This window comes from Ctenocephalides felis, unplaced genomic scaffold (genome assembly GCF_003426905.1).
Source record: "Ctenocephalides felis isolate EL2017-DRISC unplaced genomic scaffold, ASM342690v1 CF-g0.4_SCAFFOLD_00845, whole genome shotgun sequence".
NCBI classification, from domain to species: Eukaryota; Metazoa; Arthropoda; class Insecta; order Siphonaptera; family Pulicidae; genus Ctenocephalides; species Ctenocephalides felis.
Window position 1 is genome coordinate 26372930 of NW_020536999.1, and position 21748 is coordinate 26394677.

The 21748-nt window shown below is 30.1% G+C and overlaps 1 protein-coding gene across 1 annotated transcript; it reads right to left on the reverse strand.

The window, feature by feature from the left end:
- Positions 1-1324: 1324 nt before the first annotated feature.
- LOC113363421 (octopamine receptor beta-2R-like) lies at positions 1325-21366 on the reverse strand. Its single transcript, XM_026605926.1, has 2 exons — positions 21291-21366; positions 1325-3090 (listed from the first exon to the last, which is right to left on the reverse strand). The coding sequence occupies exon 2, from the start codon at positions 2950-2952 to the stop codon at positions 1666-1668; it is 1287 nt and encodes a 428-aa protein (XP_026461711.1). The 5' UTR covers positions 2953-3090; positions 21291-21366; the 3' UTR covers positions 1325-1665.
- Positions 21367-21748: the final 382 nt, after the last annotated feature.

Below are 21748 nucleotides of genomic sequence, written 5' to 3' on the forward strand. Positions count from 1 at the left end.
AAACTGTTATTATGCCAAATAAATTATTTTCAAAAAAAAATACGACTTTACATAATATAAACACTATTTCTTGGAAGCCAGCACAGCAACAGTTTAGTATTAAGCAAGCTTGAATTACATATCACTACGAATGTGTGCAAGCGCGAAATTGCAATTTACATTCAATACGTGACTAAAGGCTTAAAAAGATAAGATATATTATAGTTTTAAACACTATCACAGCCTTATTTAAGTATTAAGTAATGTTTTAGTTGGGATTTAAAGATCTTAAGGAGGATGTCGATTTTGACAGATGACGACCCGTACACCAGAAAGGCCGACATCAGCGCTCTGGTGAGAGTTGACAAAAGCTAATAAAAAGGTCTGCGAATTCAAAATTACAATTTGATAAAGCATAATAAACTACTACTTTATAAATCCTTTAAACAATTAATAGTTATAGATTCTAATAGTAAAAATGCATGCTTAAAAAATTTTCGACGTTGTTGATATACAAATAATCAAGATTTCAGCTTAATGTTTTCACATATGTCGATAAAAGGAACATTTTATGCAGACATTTGTATTAAATAAGACATGGATCATAAATAAAGAATAAATGAAAAATTATAAATAACATAATATAATTATATTAAAATTATGCATTATATCTTTTTTTCTCGCAAAAATATGGTTTCTGCATTCACAAAAGTCAGCAAAAGTGGTTCTACAGAAAAAATGTTTTGAAAGTACCTACCTTAATTCCTAAAATTTAAATAAAATAATAGAAAACTTTCCAAACGATGACAAATTTTTAATAATCAATATTTACATCTCAAATCACACAGACTAAAAAAGTGCTATTTTATTTTTTTTAAATACAAATCAATTTTTATAAAACATTTATACATTTAATAGCAGTGAATATATAAATTAAATAGTAAATAATGAGTTTATATTACAAATAAATAAATTAAAATACCTATAATGAATTGAACAATATACAATTTACAATTGATATAAAAATGAAATCAATGCTATTTATAGACAGCTTTATCAATAATTATATAGATTTTTGACTAGATTTTAGGCCGTGTTTTACCAAGCAAACCTCATATGATACGTATAGGAAATATTCACAATATGTTTATAAATATTTTCATACGTAAACGTTGCGTTTTTAATGTTTATCTGATAATATTTATAATAAAGAAATAAAAAATCAAATGTTTAAAACAATTTTTAGTTATTAATTTTGTTTCTTAAATCTATCTAAATTTATGCTAAAGTTTATAATATCCATCGGCAAATCGCTGCTTAAATATAACTATAATATTTATATATATATTTATGTACAAAAAACAAAATATTTACACATTTTTTTAAAACTTTGATAATATCACTCATTTAACTAAAGCCTAAAATTGTCGCAACGCCATGGAAAAAACGGGACACAGGACACTCGTAAAAATTAGTTTATTCGTATCAACAAATAGATGTATTAAAACTATATGTACAAATTAGAACTTTAGTCAACAGAACACAAGGAAGTCCTTATCAAATCACAAACTGTCAATTGGATTGGCTAAACTTGTAGTCTATTCGCAAGTTCTCTTACACCAGCGTCTCCCGCCGACACTAAAAGCTGGTGGTCACCTTATCCGGATAAGGCGACACCAGTTCCACTCATAACGACGAACCGAACTCCGAACTCCTCCGGCGATCGACGTGCTTCAGATAAGTCTCCGAATAGACACTTTTTTTTCTGTCCTCATATGGTCGCAGAGAAGATCTCCTAGTGTCCAAATCATCCAGGTCCACGGGCTGGTTCTTACACAAGCTGCAAAACGCGCACTGCAAGGTGTTCCTAAAGGCTTCTCGAAACTCGCGGTTGAAGTAAGCGTAGATCAAAGGATTCAAAGTGGAGTTGAAGTAACCGATCCAGAATACTATAGCGACTACCACATCCGGGCAATCGCAGTGTTCTCCACACAAGGACGTGCTAAGGTACCAGGAGAAGAATGGAAGCCAACACAATACGAAAGTACCCATGATTATGCTTAAGGTACGTGCAGCTTTATGCTCGCGTTTCATCTTGATTATGTTCTTGTCCTTGGTTGGCGTATTTAAAGGCTCATCGGGAATCTCGTGCAACGTCAAAGTCTTTGATGAGCCTCCCGATGCCGACAGGACATCGCCGTTATGACCACAATCCCTGCTTGGCCGATGCATCAACATGGCTTTACCTTGCCTAGTATGCAACGCTTTTTCTTGTTTATCAGCTTCGCGGAAAATTTGCAAATATGTGAACACCATTATGGTGCAAGGTATCCAGAAAGAAATAGAACTCGATATTACTGCGTACCATTTGTTAACTACAAATACGCATTCATTTGGATGTTCGGCGCGGTATTTCTGGTTCTCCTCGGTCGTGTACCATCCTAGAAAAATTGGCACAAAGGACAAGAGAGCTGGTGCTATCCAGGTGTTCAAAATCATTACCGCCACAACTTTTTTGGTCATGCTTATGGGATATTTCAAAGGCTTGACAATAGCGTAGTATCTATCCACAGATATACAGCACAAATGCAGAATTGAAGCAGTCGAGAAGTAGACATCCAAAGAGTTCCAAACATCACACATAAAATAACCGAATAGCCATCGTCCCGTCAACTGGACACTGAAGTTGAAGGTCATCGCCATCATGGCGACCATGATATCGGCCAGGGCAAGAGACACCACAAAATAATTTGTGATTATCCTTAACTTTCGATGTCTCATCACCGAAACAATCACCAGTAAATTACCGAAAATAGCTGCAATTATAATGAACACCATGATTGATGATTTGGCGATCAGTGCGATCGTGTCGGTCCATTCCTGATCATTGGGATTTGTCGTATTATCCATATTTGGCAATAATTGATTGTTTTGGATTGTTCGTAAAGAATCTGTGTCACTCAATAACGCCATTGGCAATGACAAACTCCAAACTTGTAACTTTTTAAAAATCCTGCACGTCGATTACAGTTTTCTTCTTGGTCTTCTTAAAAAAGGCGAGAACAACTTCGTTGACATACATGTTTATGGACGCTTCTGGACATTAGTAAACTGAAAATAAAAAAAAATTCAAGTTTAGATAGGAAATAAAAGTAAGTAAAGTAATATTCTAACTCTAATATAATTGAGTATATGCACGTGCTAAAAATCTAAATCAAGCTAGTTGTCTTATTCTGAAAAAGTTCAACCTGGTTGTTTGATTCTAATTTCGAATTCCTTGGTTTCAATTATCCAAATATTAATGTAACATTTTGACAGTGAATCCGTGATCTCTAATTGCCCCCTTGGACCCGACTCAATCAACCTGTCAGTCAAATCGGGCTTAAAATAATACCCGCACGATCCCCATAATATATATGCACATAATATATATATATATATATATATATATATATATATATATATATATAAGCATATATATATATTATATCAGTTTCGTAATAAAATTTTTCTATAGTCGCAAAATTCTACCTACAGCTCATAAGTGTCTACAAAAATTTTAATAAAATATTTGGTTCACCGTTAGAGAAATCTTCTAGATGCAGTTACAATATATAATGATAATACTAAAAAGTTTATTTATAAATAGTCTTAAAATAAGCAAAAAGCTTCAGTGTTTCTAATGAAATAGTTTATTGTTGCCAGAGAAAATGTGATTTAAATTTAACATAATAATTTATCATTTCACCTCCTATTAGTTTTCGATCCATTCTTATCAGAAATATTTATACTCTCGTCAAATCTCTCGGTGTAATTTGTAATTAAATTTCGAGTGCTCCAGCAATCTCTTCATTAATAAAATATCATGGAATAATCGGATTTGAAATTAATACGGAACGAACGTTGGAGCGATGGAGCTTTCGATCGATTAATTTATTCTGAAACGAAAAAGCGATCAAGATATACACAGAAAACTCTAATAAACCTCACACGGCTATAAATACACTAAGTATATTTAAATATTTATTTAAAATCAATGAATATTTCACACAAATTAATACAAGACAATATATGTACATTTTTTAATATAACCTTTGAAACTTCTGAAACGTTCAAAATATGCAGTATAAAATAGTTTGCAACTATATTTAAGATTATATAGCCCTACACATCAATATTTTATATACTTAAAAACTATAAGGTAAATTTATTCGTAACTTGTAGATGAGTTTATTTATTATATCCCTTGTAGCTTCTGAATCAACCTATAGCACTTTATAATTGCATTTAAAATAAATATTTGTCCTAAATTTGTGGGCATTTATTCAGAAATAAATATTATTGTTTTTTCATACAAATCTATATAATTAACAAAATTTTACATTTCTGTTAAATAATAATTTATAGTACTATTTTTCACTTACGTCATTTAAAATGATGTAAATTTACAAACTGCGTCATCAGAAGCAATATTTTTTTATGAATCGATTCATAAAATTTTACGATCGAAAATATTGTTAAAAGTTATAAAACGATACGAATTTAATTTATTGTCCATTGTTTTTAAATAATAATAAAAAATAGTGTTTTTATTTGTTAACAAAGTTAAGAAAACGGATGTAATAATTTAAATAAATTAATTAGAACGGAAACATATTTTATTGGCAAGTTTTACAGTTTATATAAATATACACGTATTTATAAACAAATAAACATTTCAAAAATATATTTATATATATAACATTTTTTATATTGAAATGATTCATCAATTTCAGTATTTAAAAGATATTCAGAGAATTAATTTGGCAAATGCAATGTAAATGGTTTTAAAAATTATTGTATTTCGAGGCGAAAGACGGTGCGGTGGAGACGCCTTGTAGAAAAAGCTCGAAAACTTATAAGCTCTGAGCAATTTTATACTATATTGTATAAAAATAAATTAAATCACATAAAATTATATTCAAACATTTATGAAATTATAAAAAAGAAAAAAATATGTTTATTTTTTTAAATAAATTCGGGGTAGTATCTAAAGGCATGAGTTTTTCACTCATGTACCGCACACTTTATGCCAAATTGTTACAATTAGCTTTTATACTAGAAATTTATTACATTAGAAATTTCATTAAAATAATTTTTATAGTAAAACTACTTTTGCAGGGTTAGCTAGTATATACATATGCATGTATATATATATATATTGTTGGCGCCACCAGCCCTGAAATGAAAAATTCTTCGAGTGAGTGGAACGCGAAAACGTCAAGGCGATAATAATATGAATTCCAAACTTCCTTTCTTACAATGATATATAACACATGACACACACACATATATATATATATATATATATATATATATATATATTATATATTACAATTTTAACTCGGATTAATAATCCATGCCTGTTGTCCTCGCGACACTTAAAGGAATGGTTTTATCACCGTCGTGTTTTATCGGCGGCCCCCTAAGCCTCTACTAACTACTACTACTCAACGACAAAGGCTCCTGTGGATTGAATTTATTATTTATTAAATGTTCCGCATTGTCGTATCCTTCTTTATGGCTGGAGGAAATTAGAAAGAATCGTGTCGGGCGAAAAGTTGGCCAGGGGGCACCCGGATGGAAGAGACACAAGAAGGAGTACATAAACATACACGTATATATATATATTGATATATATATATATATAATGAAAATATTATAGACTATTTAATTTTGTAGAAATTTCTCTAACACCTCATCAATACCATAATAGTTACAGTACTCAACGCACCTCAATAAATTGTTGTACTACAAACAGTACAGCGGGCTCATAATACAGAATGTAGAATATAGTTTAATATTTATAAAAGTGATCTCTAATAGTTTTGTTACTGTTTATACCTATGTTTATTCTATATGTTTACATTTCCCCGAACCGTCGCAATTTACATAGGACAATGTTTCGAAAATTTGAGATTCCGAAAATTTAATTACAACGCAGAACAAACAGACGAGAGGATTTATAAACAAAATTTGCATTCTACATTCTACATTTTGGAGTAATTTCTGCCTGAAATATACAACATTTACGTAGGGTAGGGCGGAGCACAAAGGTCCAATTTGACTTTAAGCAATTATATTGTGTAAACTAAACCAATAATATCACAACAAATAACACGTATCAAACATACGACTAGCTGACTATGTTCAGTAAAAATCCCAACTAATTCATTATTGTAAAAATTTGTTTTATTTTTGCTGTTTTTCAAAAGTTTGTAACCTGGTCCTTTTTACCACATGGGCAGGGTAAATTGCGACGGACATTAGGTAAAATTTAAAACAATTGAATAACGTATACCTAAGAAATATTTTGGGGTTTCGTAAACTAAACAACAGAACTCACAACCAAAACAAATAACAAAAGAAAATACTTTTGTTATGAATTTTCAAACATTGCCGTTTACCTAAGGTTTATTTAAAATGATGGCTGATTATACATCTTTTTCCCTCTACTTTCAAATATTGTTATTAAAAAATTCTTAACTTTATTGGTTTTTGAAATATCGGTGGTGGATTTTTTAGGCTCCTTAAAGCCCCGCTCTACCCTATCTATATGAATATACATATCCCCTAGAGTAATTCGGTATACTTCAAAATAGCATTTAAAAACGTGCACTTGATCTGATAATGCATCATTATCGGAAAGCACAATGCATTTTTTCAAACATATATTTTTTTAATTTTATTTTTATTCTGCAATCTATAAAAATAATTACATTTAGCAGAGAATGCTGACAAATTGTTTGAAATTAATTGTCTACAAATTAGTAGATACCCCCAGTGGCGTATCTACTAGAGTTAATATAAAAAAATACAACTAAACCAAATGGGGAGAAAAAAAACTATAAATAAACTATATTATTAGATCTCCAGGTATTTTTCTTTTGAGCCTGGTCGGCAGGCCTTCTTGGTATAAATAAAATGCTAGTTGGTTAGGATGGACGTCAATTCTGTTCTTATAATTAATGGCAACCATTGATTTTGAATGGTAGATATGCCCGTGTCTCTGTGGAAAATCCAAACATATTGTTCATAATAATCGAAAAGTTTAAAAGTCATAAGAGATGCAATCAATAAATGCACAAATTCTCTTGTGATAACTTCCACATATGGTTAGATTAAAAAAACATTTTTGTAAGCAATTTTAAAGTACACCGAGCTGCTGTAGGGTTTATGATGTTAGACAATATTATAAAAAAAAATTTGTATGAATTCACCAAAATTTCATTCCCATCAGACCAACACATCAAAAGTTATATGTCTTATATTAAACAAAAGCAGATAGTAAGTTCGACGCACTATAAATTACACGCAGTCAACATACAACATGTAGCAGTACTTTTTCCATCGACTATGTCATTCCATCAAGTGGCATTAAATGGGATTTTTCTAAATTACCGTCGTTAGAGTAGATATTTAAGTTAAGGGTAGAAGGCGGCGGAGGGCGGTAAAGCGATCAGGAGCATCCGCGATAATCCTTCTCAATTTATGAGCAAAGAGATATAATCTATTTAGAGACTCCACTAGGAATAAATCGCACTAACGACATTGACGGAGTGAAATGAACGTAATGCTAGGTGAGACTTGAGTAAAAATTGGTATATGTGGAGCGAAATGGTGCGTTGGGAAGATTATTCATCAGTAGGTACTAAATACTTGTGACATGTATAAGTTTTAAGTATTTGAAATAACAAAATGACTACAAATGACAGAACGGAGCGTCCGATATTAATAATTCAGAAAACATTTTACTTGTATTGACAAGATGAAGAACTCATTAAATTTTTGGGAAGGCAGTTCCAGCGGTTATAACCTCTCAATAAAGATTTGAAGATATCAATAAAAAATGTCATGTGGCGGTCAAAAATGTTCATTGGACATTTGTATATCAAATTATCAGATATTTTATCATGGCAAGTACTATCAATTCTATCGCCCCATGTGTTCTGGGTCACCCTGTATATAAGCATGTGTGCATTTGTTGCAATATTATGCAGTATGCACTTCCAGAATACTAAGTCACAAAGCGAATGTGACTAAGTGCCGGAAACATTAACAGTTTCAATTGTCCCAAATGTCATTAATAAGCCGAAGGCGGTGCACGAAACCACCACATGTCAGACCTAATAAATACACACATAAATAAATAAACATGTTTTCAAATGAAACATTTAAATAGTTTCTCAATATAATTTGATCGAATTCCATATGGAAACAAACTAGTGGTGAGTGAAAACAAAAAGACTAGTTTTTCAGAAAGAAAAAATAATTGAAATTTATTATTACTGTTTACCCTTGCTCGCCGTCTATGTCGCAATCGCAGTACAAAATCGATGGACGAATAATAATAATCAGACACATTGTGTGTCACGGGCGCTCCGTTTCGGTCTAGACGACGTGGCCCAGTTTAAAATTAATTTTTTTTAATTCGATTCCACTTTTCGCAGGCGCTTCTTTTGTCCGATAATCTTTTGTCCGAGATTGAATTTAAAATTAAAGCGATGGAAAAGTCGATTGGTAGGCAAAATCTGAGATAATCTTGCTGTGCAATTTTACAATAAGATAAAATAATACTTTTGGGTTACACAGTGTAAACATTTACTTTTGAAGATATCAATAATGCCAAAAATTCGTTTTTTTTTCAAAAAATCAAAATACTAATATAAAACAATGATGAGATAATTAAACATAACAAAAGTTTAAATGTTGAAAATATTAAGCCAAAATTTAAATTTAGGATTAATAATAATGTATTTTTTTTAAAAAAAACTCTTCCTTAATGAAATTGCCAGCAGCCCAATATATATTTTTCCAAACTTCAATCCCACCTCGACCCACTTGTGTCTTAATTTCAGCAAAACGACAATTTATCAGAGTTCTAAATCGAGTTTGATTAATGTCCCGGCAAGTGCATTCCCGAATTAAATCTCGACCGTGTCAAAAATACACGAATCTCCTTGTCACGCTGACACGACCGAGTGCTCTATTTTTAACCGAAATTTTAAAATAGGAACCCCAAGAGTTCTTCATATGATAATAAACATACCTCGCTATATTTGCCAAATCGAATTTAATTCAACTTTTTTATGCAACTTGCATTTGTTTCCACCGGCGCTTGTACTAATAGATTTATTCCGCTCCTATTATTGCGCAGTCGAATAACAGACGGACGGACGCATTGTTGCCAATGTTGAAACGAGGTCGATGATAAAACCGTGCAATTAAGGAACTAGTGGTGTATTATACATCATGTATATAAAAAATCTTAACCATTTAAGTATGCTAAAATTCGATTCTTCTGCGCATTTATTGACAATACGAATCGAATGGCTCTTGAACTATTGCTTGTGATCCTAACTGCATACATACTGCACTAAGCTGTAAGTGCGACTTGTTTCCAAAAAAAAACTAGAAATGTTTGTATAGGTCTCTCTGAAAGTGCAACAATCATTACTAAATTAAAACACATTCGACAACATCTTCTGGCCACCACAATTCCGATGATATCATAAGTTCTTTTCTCACCTCACATCACACTATATTATTTTTTACACAGTGCTGTATTAAGACTGCAAATACCGTTTTCTTAAAAAAACTATTCAAATGGAAATTTTGTTTCACTATTAACAGTAAAAGTACAATCTTTTATTAAAGAAACCTAGAATTTCCACATTTGGGGCAGAGCTACCCAAAACTATAACGATCCTTTTCACCTTTGAAAACATCCCTCTACCTATGACATTACAACCCCAAATTTCCCCTATACATCGAATTATGTAAATTTTACGTATTTGCACTTAGTACAAGCATACATGTAAATCTTATTTTCTCTTTGCAAAATAAATAATAAATACACACACATCTTCAAAAGGATGGATGAGATAAATAATTTAAAAAAGATAAGATTATTTATTTGTTATAATAATAATAATACATACCGTGCAATAGTACTCACTCACACATACATACATACATACATATATATATATATATATATATATATATATGTGTGTGTGTGTGTGTATATATTATTATTTTGCATAAAAAGAGCTTTCGGCTGTACGTCTGTAATGTCATATTGGAGCTTAAGTAAATTGTATTTCTCACAACTTGAAGCTTTCAAGCGAAAGCTTCAAATTATATCTGACAGGGCGACAGATGGTGCTAGTGCTCCGAGCTTTCTCTATAACTGACTCATATACACACACACACTCATATACACACACATAAAGTTAGTGTCACAATGTTTGACCGCGATGGACGCCTAAAATACTGAACCGATTTAAAATTTGCTGTACTCACCGTGTGCATATAGATCCCATTTAGGCGGTAGGGTATATTAAAAATCTCAATTAACAGCCGAAATATTACATTTTTTAAGAATTTAAAGCATAAATATTAGTCATAATTATTAGTCAAATCGCTGGGCATGTCACCCAACAACATAATTAAAAAACATAAACTTCTCCTTCGGGAAATTAAAAATGAATTATCGTTTTTGTGTTGTAAATTATTGAATGAATAAAAAGCGCGGTAATAATATATCAAAATCTTGAATTTGTAAATGTGCTAGTTCATTTCAGATTTTTTTTTATTTTTTTTATTTATATATATATATATATATATATATAAATACATTATTTTCATATTTCAGATAGACAGAAGTGCCTGGTATGAGAGATTATGAAAACAGTTTTCATATTTTATATATACATTTCATTAATATAATATCTATTATAATAAAAATATCTCTATCTTTATATAACTTCAGTCTTCTTTGTCTTCAATTTCCTTATAATATTTCTTCATTTTTCTTTTAAATTTATCGTCATCATTGGTCATCTTAATATCGTTTGGCAATTCATTATATATTTTACTTTAGATTAGATTGGCAATTGCAAAGTCTATTAATATGATGCAGGATTATTTATATGTGACGTGCTCTACAGTGAACAAACTGTTCATATGAATTTTTAGCTACTTTTTCACTTATACATATACCTTACCAATTTGCAATCGATTCGTTATTTTTCTACTAGACTTTTTATGGCAGAACAACGTTTGCCGGGTCATCTAGTATATATATATATATATAAATATTTCACAGGTGTATAATTTACTCCAGAGTGATGTAATATAAATATTATCGTCGTAGCAACATTTCACAGATTCCATTAGGTCTAAAGTGTTTACCGGCGCTCCGTGTCGCAGAAAGGAGATGCCCCTCGCAAGCATCCTGAAGGAACCCCCCGACAAGCTCCTTTCGCCAAGTGCTACACGTTGATAACTCGAAATCCTCTGGCGCGATTTTCAAGTATACCGAGTTGCTGTAAGACTTTCCAATGTTAAAGAAAATTGTTCATAATTTAATTTTGAACAAATTACTCAAATGAAGCAATAATTGTTGACAAACGTTAATAAATATAATAAATAGGTAATTTTATAGTTATTATTATTATTTATAATAATCATTATTATAATTGATTTTATCTACTAAGACGTGTAATGCAAAAGTTTTGATTCGGGTTTCCAAGTTAACAAAGTTTCAGGTGAGATGATGGTTAACAGGAAAAGTTTAAAGATGATTTTAAGACATTATAAGTCTTCTTAAATTTTATAAGTAATTTAGAGTAACATCTCAAAGAATATATATATATATATATATATATATATAAATATGTATGAGCTTTAGAACTTTAGCTAGAAAAAAAAAATCGATTTATTTTCGATTTTTTTTCTCCCAGAAGCAATCGTTTCGTCAACACAAAGCGAAAGTTTTTTAAATCATTCAAATCGAATGCTTGAATTTTTCTTAAAAACTGCAATTTTTTGCACATTTAGCACGGTATCTCCGGAAATGGCTGGACCTGCCTTTGCGAAAGACTAATCACCACTTCTCCCCGTCATTACAAATTGAATGTTTTTTGGATTATCTTTATCAATAGGAATTGAATGTTTTTCAAATTAGTTGATCGGCGCGCCCGAGAACGTGAACGAAAATTGTATACATACCTAAATGCTTAAAAAGAATAATACTATTCGAATAAAATTATGTTTTTCATTAAAAGGAAAACTTTTATCTGCAGGACGCACAGTTTGTTTTGAAATTCAATTTAACTCCGATATTTACGGTTTATCAAAATTATTCACAGTGCTGTAATTTTCTAAAAATTCTTCAGAACATAGCCTATATTATACAAATTACAAGTTCGAGTGCAATTTGTCTCAAAGTATGTATTATCCCTTATGACATCTCTAGCAAAGCTTTCAGTTCACAGTAGGTTTTATCAAAATCACAATACAGCAATCTCATTTGATACCAATGATCTTCTCGAAAAGCTTTGCATCACGAACCGTTTGTATTGCAATCTTCAATATCTGCCAAACAAATACATTTTTTCCAAAGTTTAGATTTGCAGAGAGTATTATATTTTCCAACGAGCTCTGCAGGACGCACCGTTTACATCACATTCATTATATATTCCGGTGCATAATTTCTCGGCAAGTCAATTATACTCTAATGATAATAAAGTTTCCAATTCTCTCGACACTAAAATTTCGTGTTTAGTAAACATCGAATAGTTGAGTAGTAAATCGAGAAATCAGTTTGCGGTTTTGGCCCCAAGCCAAATCCACTAATTGGAGTTTGGTTTCAATGCTATACTTGTGGATGGATATAAACCATCGATTAGGACCCTGTGCACCTGTTATAAATTAATATCGAAATTTCTGTATCATAATATAACAAAATATTTGATTGAACTTTATTGTCAATATAACTGTTTGTGATGTGATAACAATGATATATTTATGAAGCAGGGAATAGAGCGATTTTTTCTACTTAAATTTCCGATTTACTTAAATACATCTATTTAATACACTTAATATGATTATATGTTTAACAGTCTATATCTCCTGGTGTAATAAATAAAGTCGTCTCTCATAAATTTATATCGAAAAAAGCATTAAAACGTACTAGAATTATTTCTCCCATCTCTCGTCGTCGTATCCAATTAAACCGAAAACCTTTTTTAAAAATTTATCGCCGTCACAATCGGAATTGCGATAGATAGTGCTTTTAGCACTGAAGGACAAACCATGGGGCAAATTATACAATAATAATAATAAATTTTGACTTCGTCGATTTTAGTTTTGCCATTACAAGAAACACAGCTTAGGCAAATTATAAAATTTGAATGTTTCCTTATAATTGTTCACTTATAATTTAAATGTTATGATTTGCTGCTATAACAGATACCTTGAAAAATAATATTTTAAAGTTATAGCTTCTTGAAAATATCATTAGATCTTATCAAAAGTATTTATGTTAAACTATGCTAAATACCTCAAGTCTCGAAAGGGTATGGGCGTGTTTCCATACAGAATTGGTCCCACCCTGGTATTTAAATTATTTTGATGACATTTTATAGGTATTTTCGAGAAAATCCGATATACCAAATTTCAAATCCGTAGCTCATTATTTGGCCGGGATATCAGTGAAAATATGTCAAAGTGGTCCCTTTTTTCAAAGTCGTTTTTTGTCGCAACTGTAGAAGATATCGACAAACAAATTACGCAATTCTATGTCTGAAGACAATTTTTCGTCATTCAAATCGGATCATCCAATTTGAATGGCTCAAAAAACATTCGATACCTATTGGTGAGGAGACGTGCTGATTAGTTTTTGACGAAGACAGGTCCAGCGGCTTCGATGTTAAGGAGCAAAAAGTGCTAAAAATGTCAGTTTTTAAGAGAACGGATCAACCGATTTAAATGATCAAAAAACCTTTGATTCGAAATGATGGGGAGAAGTGGTGATTAGATTTTGGCAAAAGCAGGTTCAGCAGTTTTGGAGATATAGAGTTAAATGTGCAAATAATAGCAGTTTTTGAGAGAAATAAGCTTCCGATTCCAATGATATAAAAAACTTTCTGCTTGTGTTGACGAAACGATTGCTTTTGGGGAAAGAATTTTTTTTATTTAATTTTTTTTTAATTTCCAAAAAAAATGTTTTTTAATATCAAAAAATAATTCGGATTTTAATTCTAATTCTAGCTAAAATTCTAAACATCACTTATATACTTTAAATAAATAATTTTAACTTTTAATTAAGTTTATATAATTTTTTAAAATATGAGATTAGAGATTCTTGATTCTAACAATGATTGATCTAGTTTTGTTTATTTACTTTTTATAAAATAAAAATAATAAAAGTTACTGTATTTATAACAATATGTTAGAAAACATTTATTAATACTCAAATATTTTGTTACGGTACGGGAAGTTCCAGCAATTTGCCTTGAGGCACGATGCCATACACCACTAATTTATTTATATACTTATAATAAAACAACAAATAGCACCCAATTTCAAGATTCTTCAATTATATATATATATATATATATATATATACATATATATATATATATAAATTGTAGTATCATAGAAGCTGTGCTATTTTTAGTACATATTTTTAGCCTTTGTCTTATATCTTAGCAAGGTGTACGAGTACGTTTTCTTTTTGTATAAAACGAAAGATTTATAATTCGAAGCGACAACAGGAGGAGACAACGCATTTAAAATACTATTTCGAATAGTTCAAAAATAGTATTTTATAAAAGAGACATCATCATCGACGTTGCCAAAAATCGGTCGAAAGAAAATAATAATTATTATTCAGGGCCGAATTTGGTATAATATTATTTCCAGCAGTTTTTTATCCCTTATAATGTTGTTGGTCTATTTTCGGGTCGGCGATAACCTAGTTTAGCATCTATATCCCATATCGGAGTTGGAAAGTTTCTAAAGCTATATTTTGCAGATATCAAGACATATGACCCCGTTTTAGCAGACCAGAAGTTGTTAAAGATTTTCTACGACGAACTCGTCAGTAGAGTTCAATGTATTGATTAGACGTGACATCTGCATGCACTTGTTGCAGAAAATTATTTATAACATTATATTTTGCTTTGAACAATATCAACTTTGCTATTTGTAGCTGAAGAGACATTTTGAGTTATAAAGTGTTGAAAACACAAGTTTACAGAAAGTCCTAAACATCCTGCCAATGGCCCACATGTTATATATATACACATATTAAAAGCCCATTTTCATAAGAGTTGCTACAAGTCAAAATTTTGATTTAGAACGTATCAATTTTAGTATTTATCGTCATTAACGACATTTCTTGAATTCTGTGCAATCTGTAAAGCTCGTCAAAAATGTAATCCGCCATCAATGATAACAATCAAATATAGGAAGAACAGATTTTGTTAAAATATTTTATAACTTCAAATTATGTTAAACTAATTATCTATTGCATTGTATTTTACTGTACAAAACACTTTGGAGATCAAAATACTAAAATTACAAAACTGTTGTACAAACATTGTGTCCTGTAAAGTAAATGTAAATACCTCGTCAAACGGTATATTGTAGTTTAGAACACAGTTTGATAAGAGCTCTTAAAACAAAATATCTTTAGAAAACTTATTAAATACAGCATTAGCCATAATAACAGATATCTCAAGAAACAATATATGTACTAAAATTACAAAGTAATACAACAAATTATACGTTCTGTAGATCTCATCAAATTTATCACCCAATATTATAGTATTGTATATATCCACACAATGTTTGCAGCACATTTTGATGAAAACTGGTATAACTAAATTATTTATTAAAAACTTAAATTGTTAGTATTTGCCATCAAAGTATACACTTTAAATTATATAAGACTTAAATTACAAAATCATAGCATAAACCGTGTCTACTACTGAGTTTGGTGTATAGATAATTCATTGCCTTCTTGAGATGTCTTTCCCAACTTTGATAAAGCCCCTTACAGTTCAAAATTTTAGGAAGAAAAATCAATATTAGTCTTTTTATAGAATTTTAAGTATAGGATGCCAAAATTTATGGGTATTATATAATTACTGCGTCCTATATATCACAAATGTTGTAGTTCAAGAAATATTGGTAAAAAAAAATTGTTATATCAAAAATGCTCATCTGGTTAAACCATTCGAGCACCATTTTTTTTATTTGAGTATGTTATACTTAAAAGTTTCTAGAATAATGACAAATACTAAAATTAATGGTTTTTGTAACAAAATTTCAAGTTATTTATCAAAATCTACACGCTAGACAGTTAAGGTTTTATTTTAAGCTTTCAACATCAATCAACCTATGACATTTTCAACGAGCTCAACAGAAAGCATTATCTGTATTCAAATAAAATCTAACTAATTCTTCATCCCCTAAATATTTAGATCCACAGTTTCGAATTCTATAGAATTGATGTTCGGTTCGTGCGAAGGTGCACTAAATTAACAGAGTCGCAACCTCTGGGCGGGGCCCCCCAGGCCCGCAAGGCCCCCATCGTGTCACTCCTCCCGGGCGCGAGATTGACCCAGAAATGAACACAAACTTATTATTTGCGAACATCAATTGTAAGGGAAAATAAAATAAAATTTATAGTTTAAACTGGTAATTCATGGAAAAATAAGCTATGAGAAAAATATGTTGATCTTTGTAACAATACATAAAAAAATAATTTAATTTAAATGGACTAGAAATATATATATATATATATTATATATATTATATTATATATATATAGAATAAAATAAAATAATAATTATTAAATTCTGTTTGTTTATTATATTTTTATACCACTTGCCTAATATAAATGCTTTTGGAATTGTAATTTTGGATTACTGTTTATATCAGCATATCTTGTACATTTTATCATCTGGATATAATATGACAATAAACAATTCGTGACGTATTGTAGCAGTACATTTCGAAGAGCCCTACAGGACATACAATTCAAAACAAAAACATCAAAATAAAGTCCAGATATCATCAAACTATCTATTACCAAAATTATCAACCTTTTCCCAAAATCTTTGAGCCTTGGTAGATTTTATTAGCATCCTTATACGACGTAGAAAATTAGTGCACTCTTAGCAAGGGGGCGTCCATTAATCACGTGATCGATTTTTTGAGGACTTTTCGTACCCCTTGCTGATACGTGGTGATATTCAAAATTACCAACCCTCCCCCACCAAACATCACGTGTATTTTAAGTTGCAAGAAATTTTTTTTACAATTTCTGATTTAAAAAAAAATCTAGGTGAAAAATAAATACACGTAATATCTTACTATATCCCACCCCCCACGTGATAATTTGTGATTTTTTGTGAAACCCCTACTCCCCCTCATGTGATTAATGGAAGCCCCCCAAGGAGCTCTTTAAGAATTAATGTCTAAACTACAATCTTCAATATTTTCATTATAATATTTCTCAAAGTGTCTATTAATGCAAGAATTACTAAATATATCTATAAGAATAATCTTTTTTTTCAAATTTTAAGTTATTGTGGAATTTATCAGACTTGTAGCATGAGGCGAATAATTTGATACTAGTCTTCTTTTCAAAGAGTTCAACAAACCAAAATGTAGTTTGCACTACATTATTATTGTTCCTCATAATATCTATTATTCCTCATATTATCTATTATAATAACTATTATAATTAATAACTTTTTTGCCAAAGTTTGGAGTAAAAGTATGTTTTATCATGTCATGTCATACATATACAGTAATCTCATTTTTCTCTTCTACATGATGCACCATTTGTTCCACAACTTTATACATCGGGCAAATTATTCCTAGAAGTGTCTAATATAAGAACAAATACCCAAAACCGATAAGACTTCTTGAGAAAATTTGCAAATTGAAATATTTTCGCACTTCGTTTATTTACAAAATATTAATATCGCACCACCTGTCTTGTAAACATGTAAATATTATATTATAAATTATATTTTGAATTGGACGACTCGGGAAAAACATTTATGATTTATAAATATACATATATATATAAATATATATATATATATATATATATATACTCGTATATATATATATATATTTCTATATCTATTGGCTCAATATCAAAAAGATTGAATGACAACAAGTATTATAAAGATCTTCGAAAATTGGCCGAACGTCCGCACGAGCCGTCTAAAATTAACATCTATTTTGCTTGATTTTATTCTTAAACAAATGCGAAATGTCGACCGAAATAAAACGACATTTTTATATAAATTTGATGACATTATATCTCCGAACGAAAATAAATTTATACATAAAATTTCGTGCACGATTTAGAAACGCAGATTTGGTAATGAATACATGAAAGATATTTTTTTACAATTTTAATTACAATCTGTCTTACTTAGGATTTTCTGTAATTGTTTTGAATTTATGATATAGATTTTTTGAATGGATGGCAACCCAGTAGTTGTCCAACCCAATTATGACTAATTAACTATAATCGAAGTATTTGCTAACATTTATATTATATATGCAACTATACCCACGAGAGGCGATTTTCTCTTGAGGCTATATTTGAGATCTATAACGTAAAGTGGAAATTTGACATCAAAGTTGCCTGATGTCAGGCTTTGGCGGTAACGGGAATCGAACCAGCGAACCCAGGACTAGTTGGTGCTTCGAACCGATATCGCCACTGATGGCCCAATACATGAAATATTTGTAGCACAAAATGTTATTAAAAAAACACCAAATTTAGTATTTATCCTTTTACTAGACATTTTAAAGTAAATTAGTACATTCAAAGAGTTTACAACGTGTACCATTTACAATATAATCCTGTTATTTCAATATAATTTACGTCATTACATCTATTATAATCAAAAATATATAAAGTCTAATAAAATTTTAAGTTACAAAAAATAATACCAAACTCGGCAAAATTGGCCAAAAAATATTACCAAACTCGGCAAATTTATTGATAAAAACAAAGATTTTATTAATATTTTTATCAATTTTATATTAGTAATTTATTCATGAAATCGGAAGGTGCTATAAATTAGTGATACACAGGAATTAGTGCCTTTACAGGACGTACTGTTTGTTTTACCATTTTTGTAATTATGATAAGTAATATATCAAAGTGTCTATTTTAAGACATACTAGTCTTGAGCCATATAATCAAAATTGGTAAGGTACATAATTTCGGTTTAAAACAATTTGAACTTCCAGTAGAAACAAAGTTACTGCATCTTAAGGTAAGTGATCTTTAACACTTCTTCAAAATGCTGCTAAATTGCGCAAAACATCATTTTCAATAAATAACGTCGATATATATATATATATATATATATATATATATCCCTGTGTGTATTAGGCGTACAAGGGATTTTGTATGAGGAAAAAAGTTGATATTTATATTCCAGAACCGTATAAACCGAAACCGACGGTCCGATGGCTTCGAATCACTCGTAATGGAAAATGTCAATCATTTTGTAAAATAGCGAGGTTTACGCATATATATATATATATATATATATATATATATATACAATGTGCACTATATATAGTACGTAGCATACTGTATTCACCCAAATAAAATTCAATGCAAAATAAATTTGCCCGTTGAGTACATTTTTCATTCTATATTATTGTTCATGAGAATACTGACAATGGGTAGTTGTGGGGTATTTTGATATCAGGATTCAATGTAGATTATTTCATTTTGTATATATTTTCTAAATATTTAATAGAATATTAAACTAGTGGGGATCGATACTGCACGATATCAGGCTGTCCAGAGTGCGGGTTTGTACTCGCGACTTTGGCACACAAAGTCAGCGCGTTCAAAGCCATAAGACTGGTCTCTCAAAAGACATGCAAAACACAAAATTTTTGACCTTAGAAAATTTCGAGAATCTTTTTTCAACTTTTTATATTCCACCAGTATAAATGAGCAAAGTTTATGTTTTCACTTTCAAAAGCTATCAGTAGTTAATAATTTTTTTGTAAGGCTCTGAGATTTATTTCTTTAATTCCTTCTGATATGCCTGATTAGTTTATTTTAGCACATGCTAGGTCAACACTGTATAATTTTTTAGTATTAAATGTTATTTATTATTAACTTCCCGTAGGGTAAGTTATTGTAATGGGCCGAAAATCGGAATTGAAATTTTTTACATTTCTCGACGTTTTGAAGGTTTCTGAACGTTTTGGCATACCTCAGAAAAAATGGATGTGTGTGTGTGTGTGTGTGTGTGTGTGTGTGTGTGTGTATGTATGTATGGATACAAATTTTCGTCCACGTTTTCGGGCGTACGGATCAACCGATTTGAATGGTTTAAAAAACATTCGATTCCTATTAATAAGGAGAAGAGCTGATTAGTTTTTGGCAAAGACAGGTCCAGCAGTTACGGAGATAAGGAGCAAAGAGTGCAGAAAATAGAAATCGAGTTTTTGAGAGAACGGAGCATCCGATTTGAATGATCTAAAAAACATTCCATTAGTAATGATTGGGAGAAAAGGTTATTAGTTTTTCGCAAAGGCAGGCCCAGCCATTTCGGAGATACAGAGCTAAATGTACAAAAAATGGCAGTTTTTGAGAGAACTAAGCGTCCGATTCAATTGATTCAAAGAACTTTCTGCTTGTCTTAAAAAAATAATTAATTTTGGAAAAAAAAAATTTTGTACCATTTTTTTTTTTTTTTTTTTTTTTTTTTTTTTTTTTTAATTTTTTGTATATCGAAAATAATTCAGATTTTATTTTTAATTCTGACTATAGTTCTAATATACTTTAAACAAATAATTTCAACTCTGCAATTCAGTTTATATAATTATTATAAATATTAGACAATAATACAATATTTATAATAATCTATTTGAAAACATTCAATATTCCTCGAACGTTTCGTTACGGTACGGGAAGTTCCAGCAATTTGCCTTAAGGCACGATGCCACCCACCCCACTAGTTTTGTTTTTAAATAAGTTGTAAGGAAACGGATGTGTAACTATTTTTTGATCAGCCATAATTTTGTTAATTTTCCTTAGAGACAAGTAAATAAAGATGGTAAATTGAATATTTATCTGCGTGGAAATACAGAAAAACTTCCCTCAAATGCGATGAATTAGTCACAAAATCAAATAATACAAAAAAAGGTGAGTGCACAACCATCCACACTCGTAGAAAAATAACAAACAAATGTTATCTATATGTATATAACATGAGGAGTGAATTCTTTAAATTTTCATATAAATTTAATAATTCAAATAATTAAAAAAGTATGAATGCATAAAAATTTTTTTTTAATATATCCGTAAAAAGGAAACATTCCATATGCCTAAAATATAGAAAATATTTATCAGTAAAAAATAATTATTTTCATAAAAAAAGCTTATGAATCATGAAAATAAAATAATAGTTAACCAGAAAAATGTATACACTACATATATGTAACTGCAGCAAACGCCAATTTGCAGTACATTTCCAATAAGAGAATATATGATCCATTTGATCGCTTATATCCAATTCTATATTTACTCTTGTTCACGCCAAAATATTATTATAACACAAATTAGTATAATGATTTATTACTGATTAAGTCAATTATTTACACATGTCCAGTAGTTCACACAACTTTCCTAAATGCAAAGTACCATTACACATAGTTATATCACAAATCTAATCCCGGTAATAATACAGTATTTAAATCAATAATAAATTATGTTTAAAACTTTAGATTGAATAAAACATAATGTTTTATTTTTATGCTATCTAATTTTTATAGTATTTAATATTTTCTTTCAAATATCAATGACGCAGTCCCACGTGACAAAAATATGGATGGAAGGATCACCTGTGTTATGATCTAATCACCGAGCTGT

Coding starts and splice junctions, on each gene's coding strand:
- LOC113363421 (XM_026605926.1), bottom strand. CDS start 2,952: ATGGCGTTATTGAGTGACACAGATTCTTTACGAACAATCCAAAACAAT.